Source organism: Peromyscus maniculatus, chromosome 4, assembly GCF_049852395.1.
Source record: "Peromyscus maniculatus bairdii isolate BWxNUB_F1_BW_parent chromosome 4, HU_Pman_BW_mat_3.1, whole genome shotgun sequence".
NCBI lineage: Eukaryota > Metazoa > Chordata > Mammalia > Rodentia > Cricetidae > Peromyscus > Peromyscus maniculatus.
In genome coordinates, this window is record NC_134855.1 from 47,043,703 (window position 1) to 47,061,401 (window position 17,699).

Genomic DNA, 17,699 nt, shown 5'->3' on the forward strand with positions numbered 1-17,699 from the left:
AGTAATTGGCCAAGATCCAGGAGTTCAGTTGAAGAGAGGGAGGAAGGATTATAAATAAGAGCAAGGGGATTCAGAATCATGATGGGAAAAAAACACAGAGACAGCTGACCCAAGCTAATGTGAGCTCATGGGCTCTGGACTGACAGCTGGGGAGCCTGCATGGGACCGAACTAGGCCCTCCGAATGGGGGTGAAAATTGTGTGGCTTTATGTGTTTCTGGGTCCCCTGGCAATGGGACCAGGACTTACCCCACGTACACAAACTGGCTTTTTATACCCCATTCCCTGTGGGGTGATGCCTTGCTCAGCCTTGATGCAGGAGGGAAGGGGACAGGTCTGTCCCCAACATGATATAACAGCCTGTGTTGACTACCCAAGGGAGGCCTTACTCTCTATGAGGAGGGTGTGGGGGTGGAATGGGGTTATGTGGGGGGAGCAAGAGAAAAGGAGGAAGGGGAACATGGGTTGGTATGTAAAAGGGAAGAAATTTTTTTAATAAAAAATTATATATTAAAAAAATTCTATCCCTCTGAATCTCTGATGAAAGCAACAACTAAATTTAAATGACAAACACTTAAAAGCGAGACTCAAAAACTGGAATAACCACAATGATTGACAAAGTCACCAGTTCCTAGCTGTGATGTCGGTATTATGGGTTGATAATCTTTTGTGCTGGTCCTACCTGATTTCCTAAGATGAGCGTCATTCTCTTATTGTTACCTAGGAGGGTGTGTGTGTGTGTTTGTGTGTGTGTGTGTGTGTGTGTGTGTGTGTGTGTGTGTGTGTGTGTGTGTGAAGTTTAGGCATATGCAGAGGATTATGAGCCATTCCACATGGGCACCAGGAAGAAGTGAACCCAGTCCTATATGAGAACACTCTCTGAATTGCTGAGTCAGCTCACTAGCCTCTTGTCATCCTATCCTCACTTTCTAGACAGGCAATAGCCATAAATGCTAATCATTCTCTTTCTGCTCATTTCTATAGAGCTCCATGCATTTGCCTGGAGGTAGTGTGAGCTCAGACTGAGGCTATAGCTCAATTAGTAGAAGTTCAAAGTCATCCCTAGCTACACAGAAACCTTGAGGCCAATCTGGTATACATGAGATCATGTCTTATGAGAAAGAAGAGAGCACATAATTAGTTACTCAGTTTGATTATTTTTCAAGGTACATACTCAATGTAACCCAGGTGAGCATCTGCCCAATACAAGAGATCGTTGGTGTAGTCAATGGTGATGGCATTGGGCCATTCTATCTTGGTAGAGATAATCACAGACTTATTAGCTCCATCCATGCCAGCTCTTGCAATGTATGCTCGAGAACCCCAATCTGCCCAGTAGACATGCCTGTGGAAGCAAACACAGAAGGCTCAGGCCCTGAAGCCAAAAGACACAGTCTATTTCGAGAAATGAAGTTCCCATCCCACAGAGTCTCTCTGAAAGGAAAGAGAACTGGCAGAAAGTATCCACAACAATAAAGATGGTGGTCCTCAAAAATGGACAATTGTGGATTTCCATGGCTTTGATATAGGGAGTCCACTAAAGAAACATCTATCACAATTTTTCAAGCATGCAACTCAAAATATGAACTCAAAAAATTCTGTCATTACAAAGACAGGAGTCCAGCTGATGAATATCTTTTGAGTGAGCCACACCACTCATTGCACTGACCCATTCACCAAGCAGGAAAAACAGAAGACAGATCCCAGAGAAGATACTGGTCGTTAACGAACTACATAAACAGGTGAATGAATACATAGAGAAGAGGTACAAGATGACAGACGGGCGATACCCATTCTGAGGATGAAGGACAATTCCCCTGGGATTTTCAAAGCAGAAGGTATTGTTGGCATCCACACAGTGCTGGGCTAGCATTTTGCGGTGTCGACCTTCAAGGTCGGAGACAAACAGGCAATCCAGGATGGCATCCAACCAATACAGTTTTCTGCAATGGAAAGACAGGATTTACCATTATACCTACTTTATTTTTACACATACAGCCCATTCTCCTATCCAAGCTCCTTGAGATTCACACGTACAGCTGTTACAGGCACTTTTCCCAAACAAAAGAGGGCTCAGGGAAGCAGAAAAGGCTATTAAATGTTTCCACATACTCCAGTTGAAAAGGACCAATAGGCCTGAAAAACATTAGAATTTTTAACGTTTTTACAACATTTAAGAGTTGTTTAGAGAGGTGGCTTGTTAGATAAGTAGGATCTGAATCCTCAGAAGCCACATACAGCTTAGACAGACACAGCAGGACACTTCTACAATCCCAGTGTCCTTACATAGACAGCTAGCCTGGCATATGGAGTGGTGAACAAAGAAACCTCGTCCTCAAAAGAAGGCAGGAACCCGTACCAGAGGTTCTTTTCTTACCTGCTGACCCAATCCACAGCCAGACTTTCAGCACGCCGTAATCTGTGGCTTATGATCGTCTCCCGGTTTGTCTTATTCAAAAACATCCGCTCAATGATTTGCTTCTCTGTATCAATCCAGTACAACCTCTTTTCTACTCTGTCAAAGTCCAGGGCCACAACGTTGCCCAGTCCTTGCAAAATCAGAGAGTAAGATGTGCCATCTGTAGTTAAGTTTCTCAGATAGTAACGGTTGCTAAAGATGAGATAGGGCTCGATGTTACTATTCTGGCGACAGGTCTTCCCATCTGGCTCGCGAATGTAGCCAGGAGCGCACTTACAAATGTAGGAACCTATTACATTCTCACACTTCTGGCTACAGAGTTGGGGTGACTCCTTGCATTCATCGATATCCACACAAGTGCGTTTGTCAGACATGAGCTTGTACCCAGGGAGACAGGAGCAATAGAAACTAGTTATGGTGTCGGTACAGTTGTGGTCACAGCGACTGATTGAAGAATCCAAGCACTCATTAATGCCTGCAGACAAAAGACACTTACTAGAGAAACTAAACTATCAGCCTTGGGCCCAGAGTTACACTCAAAAATCAGTATTCCTACTAGATAGTGCCAATTCTTAGCAAATCATAACAAAAGAAGAGAGGGTGCTGGGATTTTCAAAGAGACCACATGAGTTATTCAAAAGTCAGTAATTTATCAACTTCCTCCTTAGCTTAATCTTTTTTCTCCCATCATTTACAGAATGTCTGATTAAGTTTCTATAATCAAACTCACTTTATAAATAACACATCACATTTAAAACTGTATAAACATATTTAAAGCTGAGGAAAAACTAAGAATATTTCAAGTCTAATAAAGTTGTTAATTTCTGTGCAACACAGGAAACTTTCTTTTCAAAGTTTACAGCACAACTAGAATTTCTAAATATTCAAATTATGTACATACATGTTGATGCAGTATGATATACATTAATAGCATAGACTTTTGGAGTCTCTTCTGTCATCTAAACAAAATTATAGGATATTCAGCACACTCTACCCAGCTTAGCCCTTCACCACAGATTTTGACAATTAATACAACTAGTGCTTTTAAGTTGACAGAGTCTTGGGCTCCTAAGCTAAAGCTATCATCTTGTATCAGTCTCGCAAGTAGCTGGGACATTAGTCACAAGCCACTGTACCCAGTTCTCAGTAAGCTTTAAAAAATGGCAAGAGAAGAAACTGAAGGCAAGAGAGGGCCCAGCGTGCTCACTTGTAACATCTTCCACTTCAGTGGTGTGCTGCTCACCCCCTGCTGAGTCACAAGCTACCAGTGTGGTGTACACCTTTGCCTTATGGGGTGGGATGAGCTCAAAGACAGGTATACAGGTGGCCAAGCCTACCTGTTCTACACCAGAAGAAGACATACTTATTAATGAATGGCAGGGTGCTAAACCCATGATCCAGTCAAGTCTGCTTCTACTGCTGGTTTGCCACATGACCCTAAGTAATTCAGTTGCTAGCCATATTCTGGGTTATTGTTTGTAAAAGGAAGAATGTATACTGGATCACTAAGAATCCTGCTGCCTATGAGTCTGGATGCCTTAGTGTGCAACCTTCTTAAAGGACACCCTGGATATCGGTATACCGAAAAACCTTTGCCTATTAGTATGGAAGTCATGGTAACTTTTTTTGTAAATGTTCTATGTAGAAGACGGATTGGAAAGTCCTGAGAGACCGTAAAGGAATGAGGATCTACACAGTCCCCTCTCCGCCCTGTGCTCACCACAGCCTTTTTCATCGCTGTTGTCCGAGCAGTCATCCATATGGTTACACACTTTTCCCATCTCAATGCAGTGTCCGTTGTCACAGTGGAACTGATGAGGGGGGCAGGTGGGTTCTGGGGTGTGGCATAGGTGCTCCTGCTCATCCGACCCATCTCCACAGTCGTTGTCTTCATCACAGACAAACATCCTAGAGATGCAGCGCCCATTCTGACAGGTGAACTGGTCTGCATGGCACGGTGGGTATGAACAGCCCCGCTCGTCACTGTAGTCGCCACAGTCATTCCGCCGATCGCACCTGTGTTGTGGGATGCAGGACCACGTTGACCATTTTAACAAGATCACAGTGCCTTCGCCCTCTCCCTACAAAATAGTCATCTACCCCACCAATCTCCAGCTCCCTACACCACTTCCCCTGGTGCCAATGACTTCATAACAAATAGGGCAAATCAACATGATTCATACATTAGTAACTCATGGGATAGTTTATGGACACTGGGAATATCCCAGATAGACATGTTGTACAGAAGTCCTTAGCATGAATTCTGTGTCCTATAAAATTGTAGTTGGATGATGTGTCTTTAAAGAACATCTATCTTCCCACTGGGGTAATGTTTGCATTGGCAGAACCCTTTGTATAATTCTACTGTCACCTGTCAGGATATGTGAGTTAGTTATGCAATGGGAAGGAGATGAAAGCCAGCAGATTAATTAGCAAGAAATATATGAAAAGGAAGAGTGTATGTTGTAGTCCTAATTCTGATACCTAACATTTCCATGTTCCTAAGGATGATTCAGTTTCCTGAGATAGCATGAGCCACACCCGTCTATATTTTCTAGATTATTCTAAGATCCCATAAAAAGCCATGCTTACTGAATGGGGTCGTGGTGACAGTTGGTCATGTATATAAAAGAATTTAGGATAAATAAGGACAATGCTAACATTTGATAATTCATTAAACAATAGAAAGAGGGCAAGGAGTTAGGGGCAGAGTCTCATGAGATACTAAGGCACCAAAGATGAACCTACTCAATTTTGCCGCTGAGTACTGACCAGGTCTGCTGACTAGAACTGCCTTCCACAAGCCTGGAGTACTGCCAATACAATTAGACTGAAAATGTATGCATAGATCTGTGAAGAAAGCCTTGGTCAAAGCAAACTAGCTTAGCCCACTTCACATTCCAGAAATTCAAAAATAATTCCCAAATGATCTGAGACAACAATGTTTTCCTTTATCTAGTTTACTTCTGACTCAGGAGGGATGTGGAATCGAAGCAAATCACCAGACTTTTAGACATAATTGCATGCCATTATGCAATTATGCAGCAAGTATTCCTGTCGTAACTCAGTCTCACCAAACACCATTGCAGTGTGCCGAGAAGAAAACTACCCCTGCCCCACAGTGCCAAATGCAGGGACACACTCTGCCCAGCAAGAGGATGTACATTCACTTCTGAAGTCACTCAGATAGACAGAACTGGGGGCCTATATCTTGGGTTTCCAGGGAACTTTATCTTGGTTTGCTTTGTTTCTTTCTTATTCTGTTATAGCACTGGCAAAAGCAATTCAGAAGGAGAGAAATAAGAAAATGCAACGAAAGTCGAAAAGAAAGAAAGGAAGAGGAGTAACCCCAGGGTAAGGAGGCAGGGAGATGACAGTGATGATGAAGGCAGAGCTCAGGAAGGGAGGCAAGAGACAACCCAGAGTCCAATCAAAACGAAGCCTCGGGTTTTCAGAATATAGTCCCATCTAAGAGCGATCGTACTGACTACTTACTAGACCAGAAATGGCTGGATAGTTAATGCTTAACCAGGTAGGAAGATGATGCATGGTCAAAACCCAATTAACAATTTACATATCACAGCCCTGCCAATTCAGTGTACAAAAAGCTTGTGAAATGATGCTTCACTACAAAAGAAGCACCTGGACCCAAACTGTCCCAGTACAGTGATGGCTATCTGGACTTCAGGCCACAAATACACTTTCTGTCTGTCCCTACTCACTGTCATTCACTGCTCAGTATGCTAAGACCCTGCTGGTAATTATCAACCTTCATAGCATGTGCCTTAACCATTTTTCCTCTTCAAGATGCCGTACTATGTAAATCTTTGCCACACTTTATACCAGACATACCTCAGCATCTGCCACTAACACAGATCACCCCGGCATCTGCAACTCTGACCTTTCGATCTTCTTCCCTAGCCTGATGGTTCCTAGTGCTCTCAATAACCCCTGTGCTTTTTAACTACAGAGTGGGTACAATATCTCTTCTTTCAGTTCAAGATATCCAAATTGGTTTTTATTTCTTTTATTTTTCATGTGGTTTTTTTTTTACCCTTGGTTTTTTTGAGACAGAGTTTCTCTGTGTAGCCCTGGCTGTCCTAGAACTCACTCTGTAAACCAGGCTGGCCTCAAACTCACAGAGATCTGCCTGCCTCTATCGCCCACCAAATGCTTAATATCTACATTCATCTCGGAAAGTTGTACAGCATTGCATACTTTCTCCCTTCAGCAAACTCCTTGCAAGGCTGTTTTATTTTGATTGAGGCTTCTATCAGTCTTTATCCCTTCTGAGCTTCCCTCTACAGTCAAAGATTTACTTCTACATAGGGTGAGAAGAGGCAGTGCACTACAAAAACAAAATTCATGTGTAGAGACCCATTGGGATACAGTGGTAAGCAACCACACCACAGGAAAGGATAGAATTTCCCCAAACCAACAAGCTCTGAGCTGAATCTGTTTGAGACACACAGGGTTAAGAGTTTTAAGTGTCCTGCATGAAAAGCTGTATTTCCAACTTAAAAAGGAAGAAGACTTTCAGAAGCTTTGGCCTTCCCACCAGCTGCTCTGCAGTCATGGCTGCCTTGACCCTGAGTCAAGCTGCACTTGTTGGAGCTCTTATTTTTCTCACAACAGAAAGCAAAGAAAGAAAAAGTTCTTATAACCAAGCCACAGGGGGAAAACTAGGAGGCACGTGTCAACCTGACCCATTCATTTTCCCACCACTCTGTGGGTAGAAGGCCATATTATGACTTTCATGAACCCTAGGGTCTTCTTGGGCCACATCATCCATAAATCACATAAATAACTATATCAATATGGTGTGTTGATATGTTGCATATTAAAACACTTTTTTAAAACCTGGATTTCAAAATATTTCCAACATTTTCCTGGATAGTGTCATGGGCACTCGGCCCTGTGAACATTCTGCCTAATAGGGAAATGTGTGAATCACAGGTCACCTGAATGATTGCATGATACACCGTCCATTTGCACAGGTGAATTCTCCCCCAGAGCAGGTTCTTCTGGTGCAGTTCTGCAGCTCATCGAGGGCGTCAGCACAGTCTGCGTCGCCATCACAGACCCAGGACTGGGGAATGCACCTCCTGTGTGGAGGTCTGTCGTTTCTACAGGCGAACTGGGAAGTGGAGCAATTTCTAAGCTCTGAAATCAAAGCAGACGAGAATCTCTCAAAGCTCAGAAATTCTCTTGTCTTCTAATCTTTAACATACTGAAGGGTGAAGAGAAACAAGAATAAAGAGGACAGACAAGTCACGTGAGTCTGCATTTTCGGAAGCATCAACACAAAAAACCTCACTTAGTTCTCAACAAGATTTACACAAAAACATATTTTCCCATAATACTTCAGAAAATCATCCCATTTCAAAAATATCTTCAAATATCTTATATTTTGACAACGTGCTTCATATTCCACTGTGTAAATCATGCATGAACAAAATGAGATTAATATGTTAGTACCAATTGGATGGTGAGGAAACTGGTTAACTGGACATCTCAAAATCAGACAGCCAGAAGGATACAGAGACAGATCTTTCTCCTCCGAAGCTGGAGCTCTTCAATACATAGCAAGCCCTCCCCAATGAAGAGCAGGGTTAGGGGAGGTCAGAGTTGTCAGATAGTATGGCAGAAGGAGGTGACATACTGATTCAGAATCATCAATGCCTTATCCAATCCCACCACAAACAAGACATAAAAGGAAAAGAGAAAATAGTTCCAGTAAGTCAGTGACAGAAGGAATGCAGAGCTGTGGCTACAAGTTCACTATCAACTGCCACGCTTCAGGAAACTCTGTCCTTGTTCTTCTCAGAAGGAAAGGCATGGTGCTGAAACTCCTCAGGCAGCGACTAGATGTTTTGCTGGCAATAAAAATTGTGGCACCAATGGTATGGGTATAATATCCACTCTTTTCTTAAATTTGAATGAGTTTTTATAAATTTTTGGCTGGGCGGTGGTGGCACATGCCTTTAATCTCAGCACATGAGAGGCAAGGGCAGGAGGATCACTGTGAGTTCAAGGCTAGCCTGGTCTACAGAATGAGCCAAGGCTACACAGAGAAACCCCATCACAAAAATAAACCAAAAAATAATTTTTTCATACAATACACTTTGATCATATTTTCCCCTCCCCAAGCCACTCTTACATCCTGCCCATGTCCGTACCCACAACTTTGTTTTCTCTTTCTCTCAAACAGAAAAAAAAAAAAATAGACAAAAAACAAAATTTTTAAAAAGTCCAAAAAAAAAAAAAAAAGAGAGAGAGAGACAGAAGACCAAGACAAGAAAAGTCCCAACAAAGCAAAAAATTCCATTGAGTTTGTTGTGTTGGCCAACTACTCCTGGGCATGGAGCCCGCCGTGGAGTGTTGATATGCTTACTTACACTCCATTAGAGTATCAATCGCAGATAGTATCTCAGTTAAGGGCGGGTTGGAACTGGGAGGAGGGGGGCGCGGGCTGGAGGGGAAAGAATATGACCAGCTGCTTAAAAACAACAATGGTACTGAGAAATCCACTGATGAATACCACAGCTTCCAAGCCTGTAGCTTCTAGGGTGATCAGCTGAGTTCCCTTCACCTGCTCTAGAAACGTAGTCATAATTTCCATTAGGCAAATGTGAGTGAGAATGAGCACCAAGCCATTTTGCATCATTTGCAAAGCATGGAAGTGATGGTGTCCGACACTCCAAGCCCGCGCGAATTAACCTGCCTTCACTTACCACAGTGATGCCTTTGGTCCTCATCACTCATGTCCCCGCAGTCGTTATCATCATCACAGACCCACGTGTTTGAGATGCACCTGCCATTATCACACTGGAATTGGTTAGCTGTGCAGGAGTTCACTATCTGAACTAAAAAGAGAGAGAGAGAGATGCTCAATAGAAAGACTGGAGTGTCTGCTTTGTAGCCTCTATCAAGGACGTTCAAACCGGGTATACGCCAGTGAGAAGCTTACTCACATAAGCATCAGGAATACATGAAGTGTCAGAGCTGCTCTTTGAACTGGTTTTACAAATGACTTTACAAATGTAGTGGAAAAACACAAGAGTGATTTATAGTACGGCAATATAACATGGAGTAAGGCTGCCGGTGAGGTGCACGTCACAATCGCTGCACCAGCCGCTCGTGGACGAACACCTACTCAATGGTTTTGGCATCCCTTCTGGGAGTAGGAGCAGGGAGGGTGAGCACCTAGGCGAGCGGCTCCAGCACTTGAAGGGTGAGAGGGGCCCCAGTTGCTCTAACTACATCCTACGCTTCGCCTGGTTGCTGACTCTTACCACAACTGTCAGGTTCATCCGAGCTGTCGGAACAGTCGGCTTCACCGTCACAGTACCAAAAGCTCGGGATACAGCGCTGAGATGATGCACACTGGAACTCCGTGCTGCGGCATGTCTGCAAGTCTGGAGGAGAGATAGGCACGAGATTGGAACACAAGCAGGCTCCCATCTGCTGACCAACTGCCTGTATCTTTAAACTGGTTAGTCGCTGCCAGAAAAGGAAGGCTGGGCCTTGGGAAAGGGTCTTTTCTTTTTAGTTTATTATTTATTTGGTTGGTTTTGGCTTTTTCAAGAAAGGGTTTCTTTGTGCAGCCCTGCTTGACCTGGAACTCATTATGTAGACCAGGCTAGCCTCGAACTCAGAGATCCTTTTAGCTCTACCTCCCAAGTGCTGGGATTAAAGGTTGTGTGTCACCGTGTCCAGCTTGACTTTTTAATTAAGTGAATTATATTAAAACTATTAAAATAATTTTATTACCAATTCTGTCCCTCACAACTCTTAAATCATAATTCGAAATATTCTTACCTATTTATTGTAACTTAAAAATTAGGGTGGATGAGAGAGAGGCTGTTACCTTTGAACTTTACACAGCTATTGGTCATGTTAGCTTCTAATATGTGAATACAAATATTAGAATGAATATTCGTCCCAAATGAAGTCCTTTCCTTCTTCTGTACAAGGTTCCCCCTGCCTGATCCATAATAGCTGATGGATTTGCCAGTGAACATTTATTGGGAAAGCAGTAACTCCAACCTGCCCATCCCTGTGGGATACTGTAGGCTGAATTCTGGGTTATTTGGGCTGCTGCTTCTACTGTTGTACTTGATTACTGCTCTGGCAGATTTGTGTGTTGGCCTGTGGTTTCCTCAGGGTGGGATCAGAGGAATTGGTAAATCCTTAAAATATGCTAATTTATGCTAATATTTATACTAATATTCTCAAAGTTATTAAGCTTTACAAAGACTTCCGCTGTTCATAGAGGAAATAGTTTTAATAAAATTAGGTTACTCAAGATCATACCATAATGTTCAGAAAATAACTTACCATACAATTCTGTCCACGGGCTTTACAGATAAAAGTCCTTGGACACTATAACAGGTTTCCAGAGAAACGGACTTGAAGCATGAGACTTCTCATAGCCTTCCCCTCAGACCTTAAAGCAACTGCCTACTTCCAAACTCAGTTTTTACTATCAAAGCTGTTTACATTTCTATGAGGTCCCGTCGCTCCTCTGAAATCACTGAGAGGCCGTTTTTTATCATACTCACTGCAGAAAATGGGGTTTTCATCGCTCATATCTCCACAGTCATTGTCTCCGTCACACAGGAAAGCTCGGGGAACACAAATATTTGTAGTCTGGCACTTTGTGTGTGTAGACGAGCAAGTGCGGGGCGCTTTAAAAAGACAACCAGATAGACATTTGGAACAGACCTACCAACCATATCATAAACAATGTCGATGTTACCAGACCCCTACAGGGAAGGGCTCAAACCCCAGGAAGGCATGTTCAAAGTGAGCAGAAAGGCACAGCTCAGGTGAGCGGTGGAAACAGAGTCCCAAGTAGGCTCTGGGGTGGCAGAGAAACATGTTCATGAGGTGAGTCTAGCAGGTACACACGGATCCATCAATTTAAGAAAACAATTCAAATATTAGGTAACTGCATTTCTTAAATCATTTAGTTAGGTATAACAAATACTCAGTTTTTTGTTTGTTTTTTTTTTTTGCAGAAACTAATGTGGAAAATTTTCACCTCCTCGAGTAAGACACACTTACGGCAGTTTTTCTCATCCGAGGTGTCGTTATCATTGCAGTTGTTGATGCCGTTGCAGACAGAAGAGAGAGGGATGCACCTCCCATTGCTGCAAGTGAACTCTGTGGTGCTGTTGCAGTTCCTGAACAGGCACCCCGCCTCGTCGCTGTTGTCGCCACAGTCGTCATAGTAATCGCAGCGGTAGCGATAGGGGACACATCGCCCGTTGCCACACGTGAAGGCCGTTGATCGGCACGTGTGAAAGGCTGGGAGGGAGAAAAGACACTGGAAGAAGCCATCTTGCCATATCATCCCAGAGGTGCAATTTGTCTACCTTCTGGGACAGAAATGCCTACGAGGCAGACTGGATGCAAAACACTGGATGCAACCTATTTTTCAATGAATAGAGCATTTTATGTGAGAAATGAAAGGCACTTCATTTTTATATAGTCCAAAGGGTATCTCCAACACAGAAAGGCATGCAAAAGCACACTGCTGGAGAAATGTACATAACTTCAAAACCCCTTGGAAGTCCACTGTGTCTTACTCCATTGGCATCAAAACTAACGGTGGACAGTCAGGAACAATGTAATGAAATGATGGTGCCCTTAGCGGCAGGTTGCCATGCCCCACAGCCTGCTCTCTTACAAGATCCCTGGTGCCCACTCCGTTTTATAGATAGACTTTGAGTCTAGGTAATATCTCCAGTCCATACAGAGACTATAAATGTTCATGCAAGGATTTTAATGACTTTACTCATATGCACACAGAGGTAACTAGACAGAAATGCAGCCTGTATTATCAGAGTGAAAGTTTCTGCCTCTCACGGGAAACCCACCCATACGCAGAAGGATTTTGTAGCAAACAGTTGCACGATGACGTCTTAGCTCCTAACGAAAAGACTGAGTGCAGCTTACCACAGACAGTCTCCAGCTCGTCGCTGCCATCACCACAGTCATCGTCATTATCACATTTCCAGTCCTCAGTGATACAGTGCCCATTGAGGCAGGTGAACTGGGATTGGCCGCACCGGGTACCTGTGTCCACAATGCAGTGCTTGTTGTCATTGGCCAGATACCAGCTGCCTTCGTGTGGACACTGACACTCAGCTCCATTCGGTCCTGGAGCAGAGGGAGGCAAAGCATAGGAACCATTTTTAGTCTTTTCCAGAATGGCATTTACTACATCTCAGAAATGAAACACCATCTACCTTTCAACTATTCAACGTTTCTGAGCTGTTCTTCCATTAAAAACAACTACTGTCCATCTAAACACAATGATTCTCAGAGAACAGTTTGCAAAGACACAACATCAAAAAGTACATAGTCCCATGATACTGTCCTCATATTTAACCCCAAAACATCAAATTATAAATAATATCTCCTAAACAGAAAAATTACATTAATAGAATTCCTATTCAAGTCAGGAATACTCTTCTTTCCCTCCAACAAGATGCCACTTAGACTGCCTTACAAAACCAATCTAGCTGGGCGGTGGTGACCCACACCTTTAATCCCAGCACTGGGGAGGCAGAGGCAGGCAGATCTCTGTGAGTTCAAAGCCAACCTGGGCTACAGAGTGAGTTCCAGGAAAGGCATCAAAGCTACACAGAGAGGCCCTGTCTCAAAAAAAAAAACAAAAAAACAAGAGAACAGAAACCCACAACATAGCCTTCTCAGAATATAACTCTCGGTCCATTTGATAAATAACCCTCAATTAAGAATTTCAATTTGTTTTCTTCTTGGAAATCATATCCTTGCAGGCTTGCACGTGTCTGTGTCATTGTTGTTGACGTTGTTGTCACTCTATGCTAGTTCTCATGTTCCTGCTCAACCCTTTACCTGGTGCACAGATATGGCTGCATCCTCCATTAAACCGATCACAAGGATTGCTGCACTGCGCATGCTGGTTTTTGGTAACTGTGGAAATACCCCTAGGCTGGACGGGCAAACGAGTGGTCATTGCAATCAGATCGGACCCGTCGTACTTGTTAGCACGGTAGATTTTATTGGTGTAGACGTCAGTCCAGTAAATGTGCTGGCCATAGACAGTCAAGCCAAAGGCATGAAATGTCGTGCTCACGATGACTTCCCGGTTAGTGCCGGTGAGAGTACTACGCTCTATCTTCTGCCTGAAACAAAGAGAAAGAAAAGCAATTACTAAAACGGAGAAAGGATCATAATGGCCTGGCACTTCCTTATGCTACCTCCAGTGACTACTACATGGTGCATGACATGTGTCTCTTTCCTGGTGATAGGAAGTCCTATTTGCTTCTCACAGTCTGGACTACGTGTATCGTTTAGGAAGAGCCAGGCTAACGTTAGAAGCAGGAGCAGTCCATGAAAGATTCCCATAATGCATGGGGCCTGCTGTGAAACACAGCAAGGAAATAAAAGGACTGATTTCCCTTAATGATCTTGATTACTTTGAGGAATTTACTTAGAATGACACAAAACATCAGTCAGAAATTGAATAATTCCATTATAATTATGGTTACATTTAGTGATGCAAATTTAGATGTCTTAGTAGACAAGTTTTCATAGAAACAGTCACAAAGCTAGAACATAAAATAAGATTTTCACCACATTAAGTAATTCCCTCTATGTTTCAATGTCCACATGATCCAGAGACACCTACAGGCTAGCATCTGCCCAGTAAAGAAGGTCACTCTCAAGGTCCAAAGTGAGTCCATTGGGCCAAACCAGGCTGGTGTTCACAATGGGGACCCGGAAGTTTCCTGCCAGTGTGGCTCTTTCAATTTTGGCGTTAGTACCCCAGTCAGTCCAATACATGTACCTAGTCAACAAACAGAGACAAAATTAATCCACAGAAATGATTTTTTTTTTTTGAAACAAGATTTCTCTGTATAGCTTTGCACCTTTCCTGGAACTCACTCTGTAGCCCAGGTTGGCCTCGAACTCACAGAGATCCACCTGCCTCTGCCTCCCGAGTGCTGGGATTAAAGGCGAGCACCACCACTGCCCGGCAACAAGGAAGTCTTTAAAGACCTTTCCACTTGACATTCTTTAATGGCCAGTAACCATCAATTGGCAAATGAGTAAAGAAGTACTCCATTCCTTTCTGTGCAAATTCATAGATTATTATTATTCTCTACATAAAATGGTTTCTGGTTCCCATTCCACCCTCAATTAAACAGATAAATCAAGAAGACCGTGGCATACCCTCGGCAAGGATCTACTACAATCGCTCTTGGTTTGGGAACACGGGCTACCACAGCACGCTTAGATCCATCTTCGGCCACAGAATTGATCGTCTGGTTTGAGTAGTCACTGTAATAAATTCTTCTATTTATCCAGTCAAAGGCAATCCCATCAGCTATCCCTATATCTGGAAGACACACATATATATATACTCACATGAAGATATTAGAATATCCAAGTACATTGAGAATATTCAGTATGCTGACCTCCTTATGTCTGGCAAGGTAAATTCCACCTGGTGTGCACTTACTTGGAAGTAGGACAATTGGGGTGCTGATCCCTGAATACAGGCTGACATAGGAAATCTGGCCCTGGACAGAGCTTAGCTTTTGTGTGTAGAAGATTCTATTAAAGTTGTGGTCATAATCCAGAGCAATGGCAGTTCTTTCCACATTTATTTCTTGGAAAGGTGGGCTATGATCTTCAGGGTCAAAGTGTAAGCTTCTCAAGGAATTGTTCAAGGCATAGATGAGGAAATCTGTTCTTGAGGTAGCACAGGTCTTGCCATCATTTTCCAAAGTCCCAAAGGCACATCCACACTTGGGGGTCGACAGTTCAGGTAGAGCGAAGCAGAAGTGGGAACAGCCACCATTGCTTTGCAAACAAGGGTTGTTGTTAAGCTCAGCTGGTGAGAGGGGCTGGACATGCTCATCAAAGATGGTCACATCTCGTAGCAGGTTGATATTGTCTCTTATCACTACTGGTGGGTCTGTATTCCCTGGTTCCTTGCTAGCTTGGAAGATTTTTTTCAAATTTCTATCAACCCATATGATAGACTCTCCAAAGACAGTGATGCCATAAGGAGTTGGGTAGCGACTGCCATAACGAATCACTTGAGATTCTCCTCCATCAAGATGAATCCTGGCAATTATATCTAAGGAATCATCAACCCAATAAATATAGCCAGTGCTGTGGTCCATTGCCAAGCCCCGAGGTGTGACAATGCCTTCAGAAACAAGTACAGTTCTATTGGTACAGTCAAGAAATGAGCGTTCAATCTTCGGTTTCTGCCCATAGTCAGCCCAGAAGAGGTATCTGTTCTTGGGGTCAACAACAATATGCCTAGGCATATCCACTGCGACTTTGAGGAGAACACGGCGATAGGTAGTATTGATCCGTAGTACTTCTACCAGTGTTTCATATACAAAGGCATTGGTGAAATAAAGATTTCCTATGGAAAATAAAGAGGACACTGATGAATGGAAAACCAAGAAGAAACAACAGGGGGGTACCTCGTTTCCAAATAAAATAATGTAAGGTTGAGGTATGATCAGTATGTGTTATCTTTTCCAAGACAATAAATCTCAGTTGTAAGCTTATAAAAAATAAACATTCATGTTTGGAAATTAAAGAGAGTAGTCTTGAAAATTAAGAGAACATTTTCCTTTCCTCAAAAGCCTTCCCCTTCTTTCTGACTTACCTTGGAGTTCTCAGCCAGCATCACAGCACCACAGCTCACATCCCACTAAAAGGTGTGTATTTTTCTTCTTCTACTTAAAGTATGAATCTTTAACATTCATATCAAAGACTCTAAATATACTTTATCATGGTGTAAAAGAAGCAGAGGAGGACAGCCACAAGCACCTCAGATTGCTACCCATGTTCTCCAATCTCTTTTCAGGCAAGATTAATGTGTAGTCTTTAATAGGTCTTCCTAACTAGTGTAGACGTTTTTATCCAGTGGCTTTCTAAAAGCCGTCGAATCCAAAAATCCACTCCATGTGAAGTACTATAAAATGAATGGACTATAATGAGTAGAGCATGCTAGATCCTAAATTACTGATTCCATGTAAAATCAGTTATTGGACTATTTTTTACTATGAACATATTGTTTCCCAATCTGCCTCAAAATCTATAAAGAGAAATTAGTGCAATGTGGAATATGTAACTGATCATTGTTTTTGCGTTGTACCTCTGCTTGAGATGGGGTGCTGGTGGTGATGCTGGGTACTCATCTCCTTTAAATACAGGGTTGTCAAATAGTGCCAGATAGTATTTTGGGCTTTGTAGGGTACACAGTTTGGGTGTTTGTTTGTTTGTTTGTTTGTTTGTTTGTTTGTTGAAATGGGGCCTCCTGTGTCTCAGCCTTGCATTGAGCTCTGTGTAACTATGTAACTGGGGATGCCTTCAGCTCTCGATATTCCTGCCTTCTCTCCCAAGTACTAAGATTACAGGGGTAAGCCAACATGCCCAGCCAAAATATAGGGTTTCTCTCACAAGCATTCAACTCTGCTGTTGTGCGATGACAGCAGCATTTAACACCAAATGAATGGACATAAGCTTGTCACGGTAAAACTGTACAAAAGCAGAAAATGGCTACATGTGTCCCACTGGCCATGCTGTGCCGACCCTATTCAGCCCTACCATAAGAAACAGTATACTTTACAGGGATAGAAATTAGGAATCCAGTAAAAGCGTACCTAACTAAGCTACTATATTACAATGCAAGTTTATATTTAAGCCATATCCAGATCAATAACATATAATGGTATCCATTTGTATTGAAAATGAACTCCCCAAAATTTGTAATAATCCTGAGTTAATGTAATACTGAGTTGGGCACATAAATTACTAAGAGAAACACATTAACAAAGAAGCAATTAAAAATCCGCAACTCCCTTCACCAGCTACAGGACTCGGGAAATCGGACCCTGCACCTCGATGGGCAGCACTGTAGAGCTGAGCCTGTTTTGGGGGGATGGGGGCCGGAGAGACACAGGTGATCCAGCCCTCAGGGTGTGAAACAAGAAAGCTGACCCCACCCCTCACCAAATGCAGCACTCAAGAGTAGACCCTGCACCTCACCCGGGTAAAACAATAGAGCTGGCACTGGTGGTGGGGATGTGGGTGAGCAGAAGACTTGGTCCTGCTCATTGTTGCCTGCCGGATTGGGTGAGCTAACGGGGCAGTGCTAGAGAGCTCACCCTAGTGGTGAAGATGAGGAAGAGCTGGCAGACTGACCAACCCAGGTACCACCCAGGCCCAGAACCAGGTTGGCCCACCCCAACATCCAC

The 17,699-nt window shown here is 43.1% G+C and overlaps 1 protein-coding gene across 1 annotated transcript in view; it reads right to left on the reverse strand.

Moving 5' to 3' along the window:
* Nucleotides 1-17,699, reverse strand: part of Lrp2 (LDL receptor related protein 2) — a 151,889-nt gene that overhangs the window by 39,148 nt on the left and 95,042 nt on the right. Inside the window, exons 39-52 of the mRNA XM_015987614.3 lie at nt 14,936-15,856; nt 14,647-14,812; nt 14,102-14,260; nt 13,306-13,595; nt 12,382-12,585; nt 11,488-11,730; nt 10,983-11,108; nt 9,714-9,836; nt 9,153-9,284; nt 7,380-7,581; nt 4,139-4,434; nt 2,377-2,893; nt 1,790-1,942; nt 1,174-1,344 (exon numbers count right to left, since the gene is read on the reverse strand). Of these exons, the coding sequence (XP_015843100.1) occupies nt 1,174-1,344; nt 1,790-1,942; nt 2,377-2,893; nt 4,139-4,434; nt 7,380-7,581; nt 9,153-9,284; nt 9,714-9,836; nt 10,983-11,108; nt 11,488-11,730; nt 12,382-12,585; nt 13,306-13,595; nt 14,102-14,260; nt 14,647-14,812; nt 14,936-15,856 (3,703 nt within the window). The remainder of the gene's footprint in view (nt 1-1,173; nt 1,345-1,789; nt 1,943-2,376; nt 2,894-4,138; nt 4,435-7,379; nt 7,582-9,152; nt 9,285-9,713; nt 9,837-10,982; nt 11,109-11,487; nt 11,731-12,381; nt 12,586-13,305; nt 13,596-14,101; nt 14,261-14,646; nt 14,813-14,935; nt 15,857-17,699) is intronic.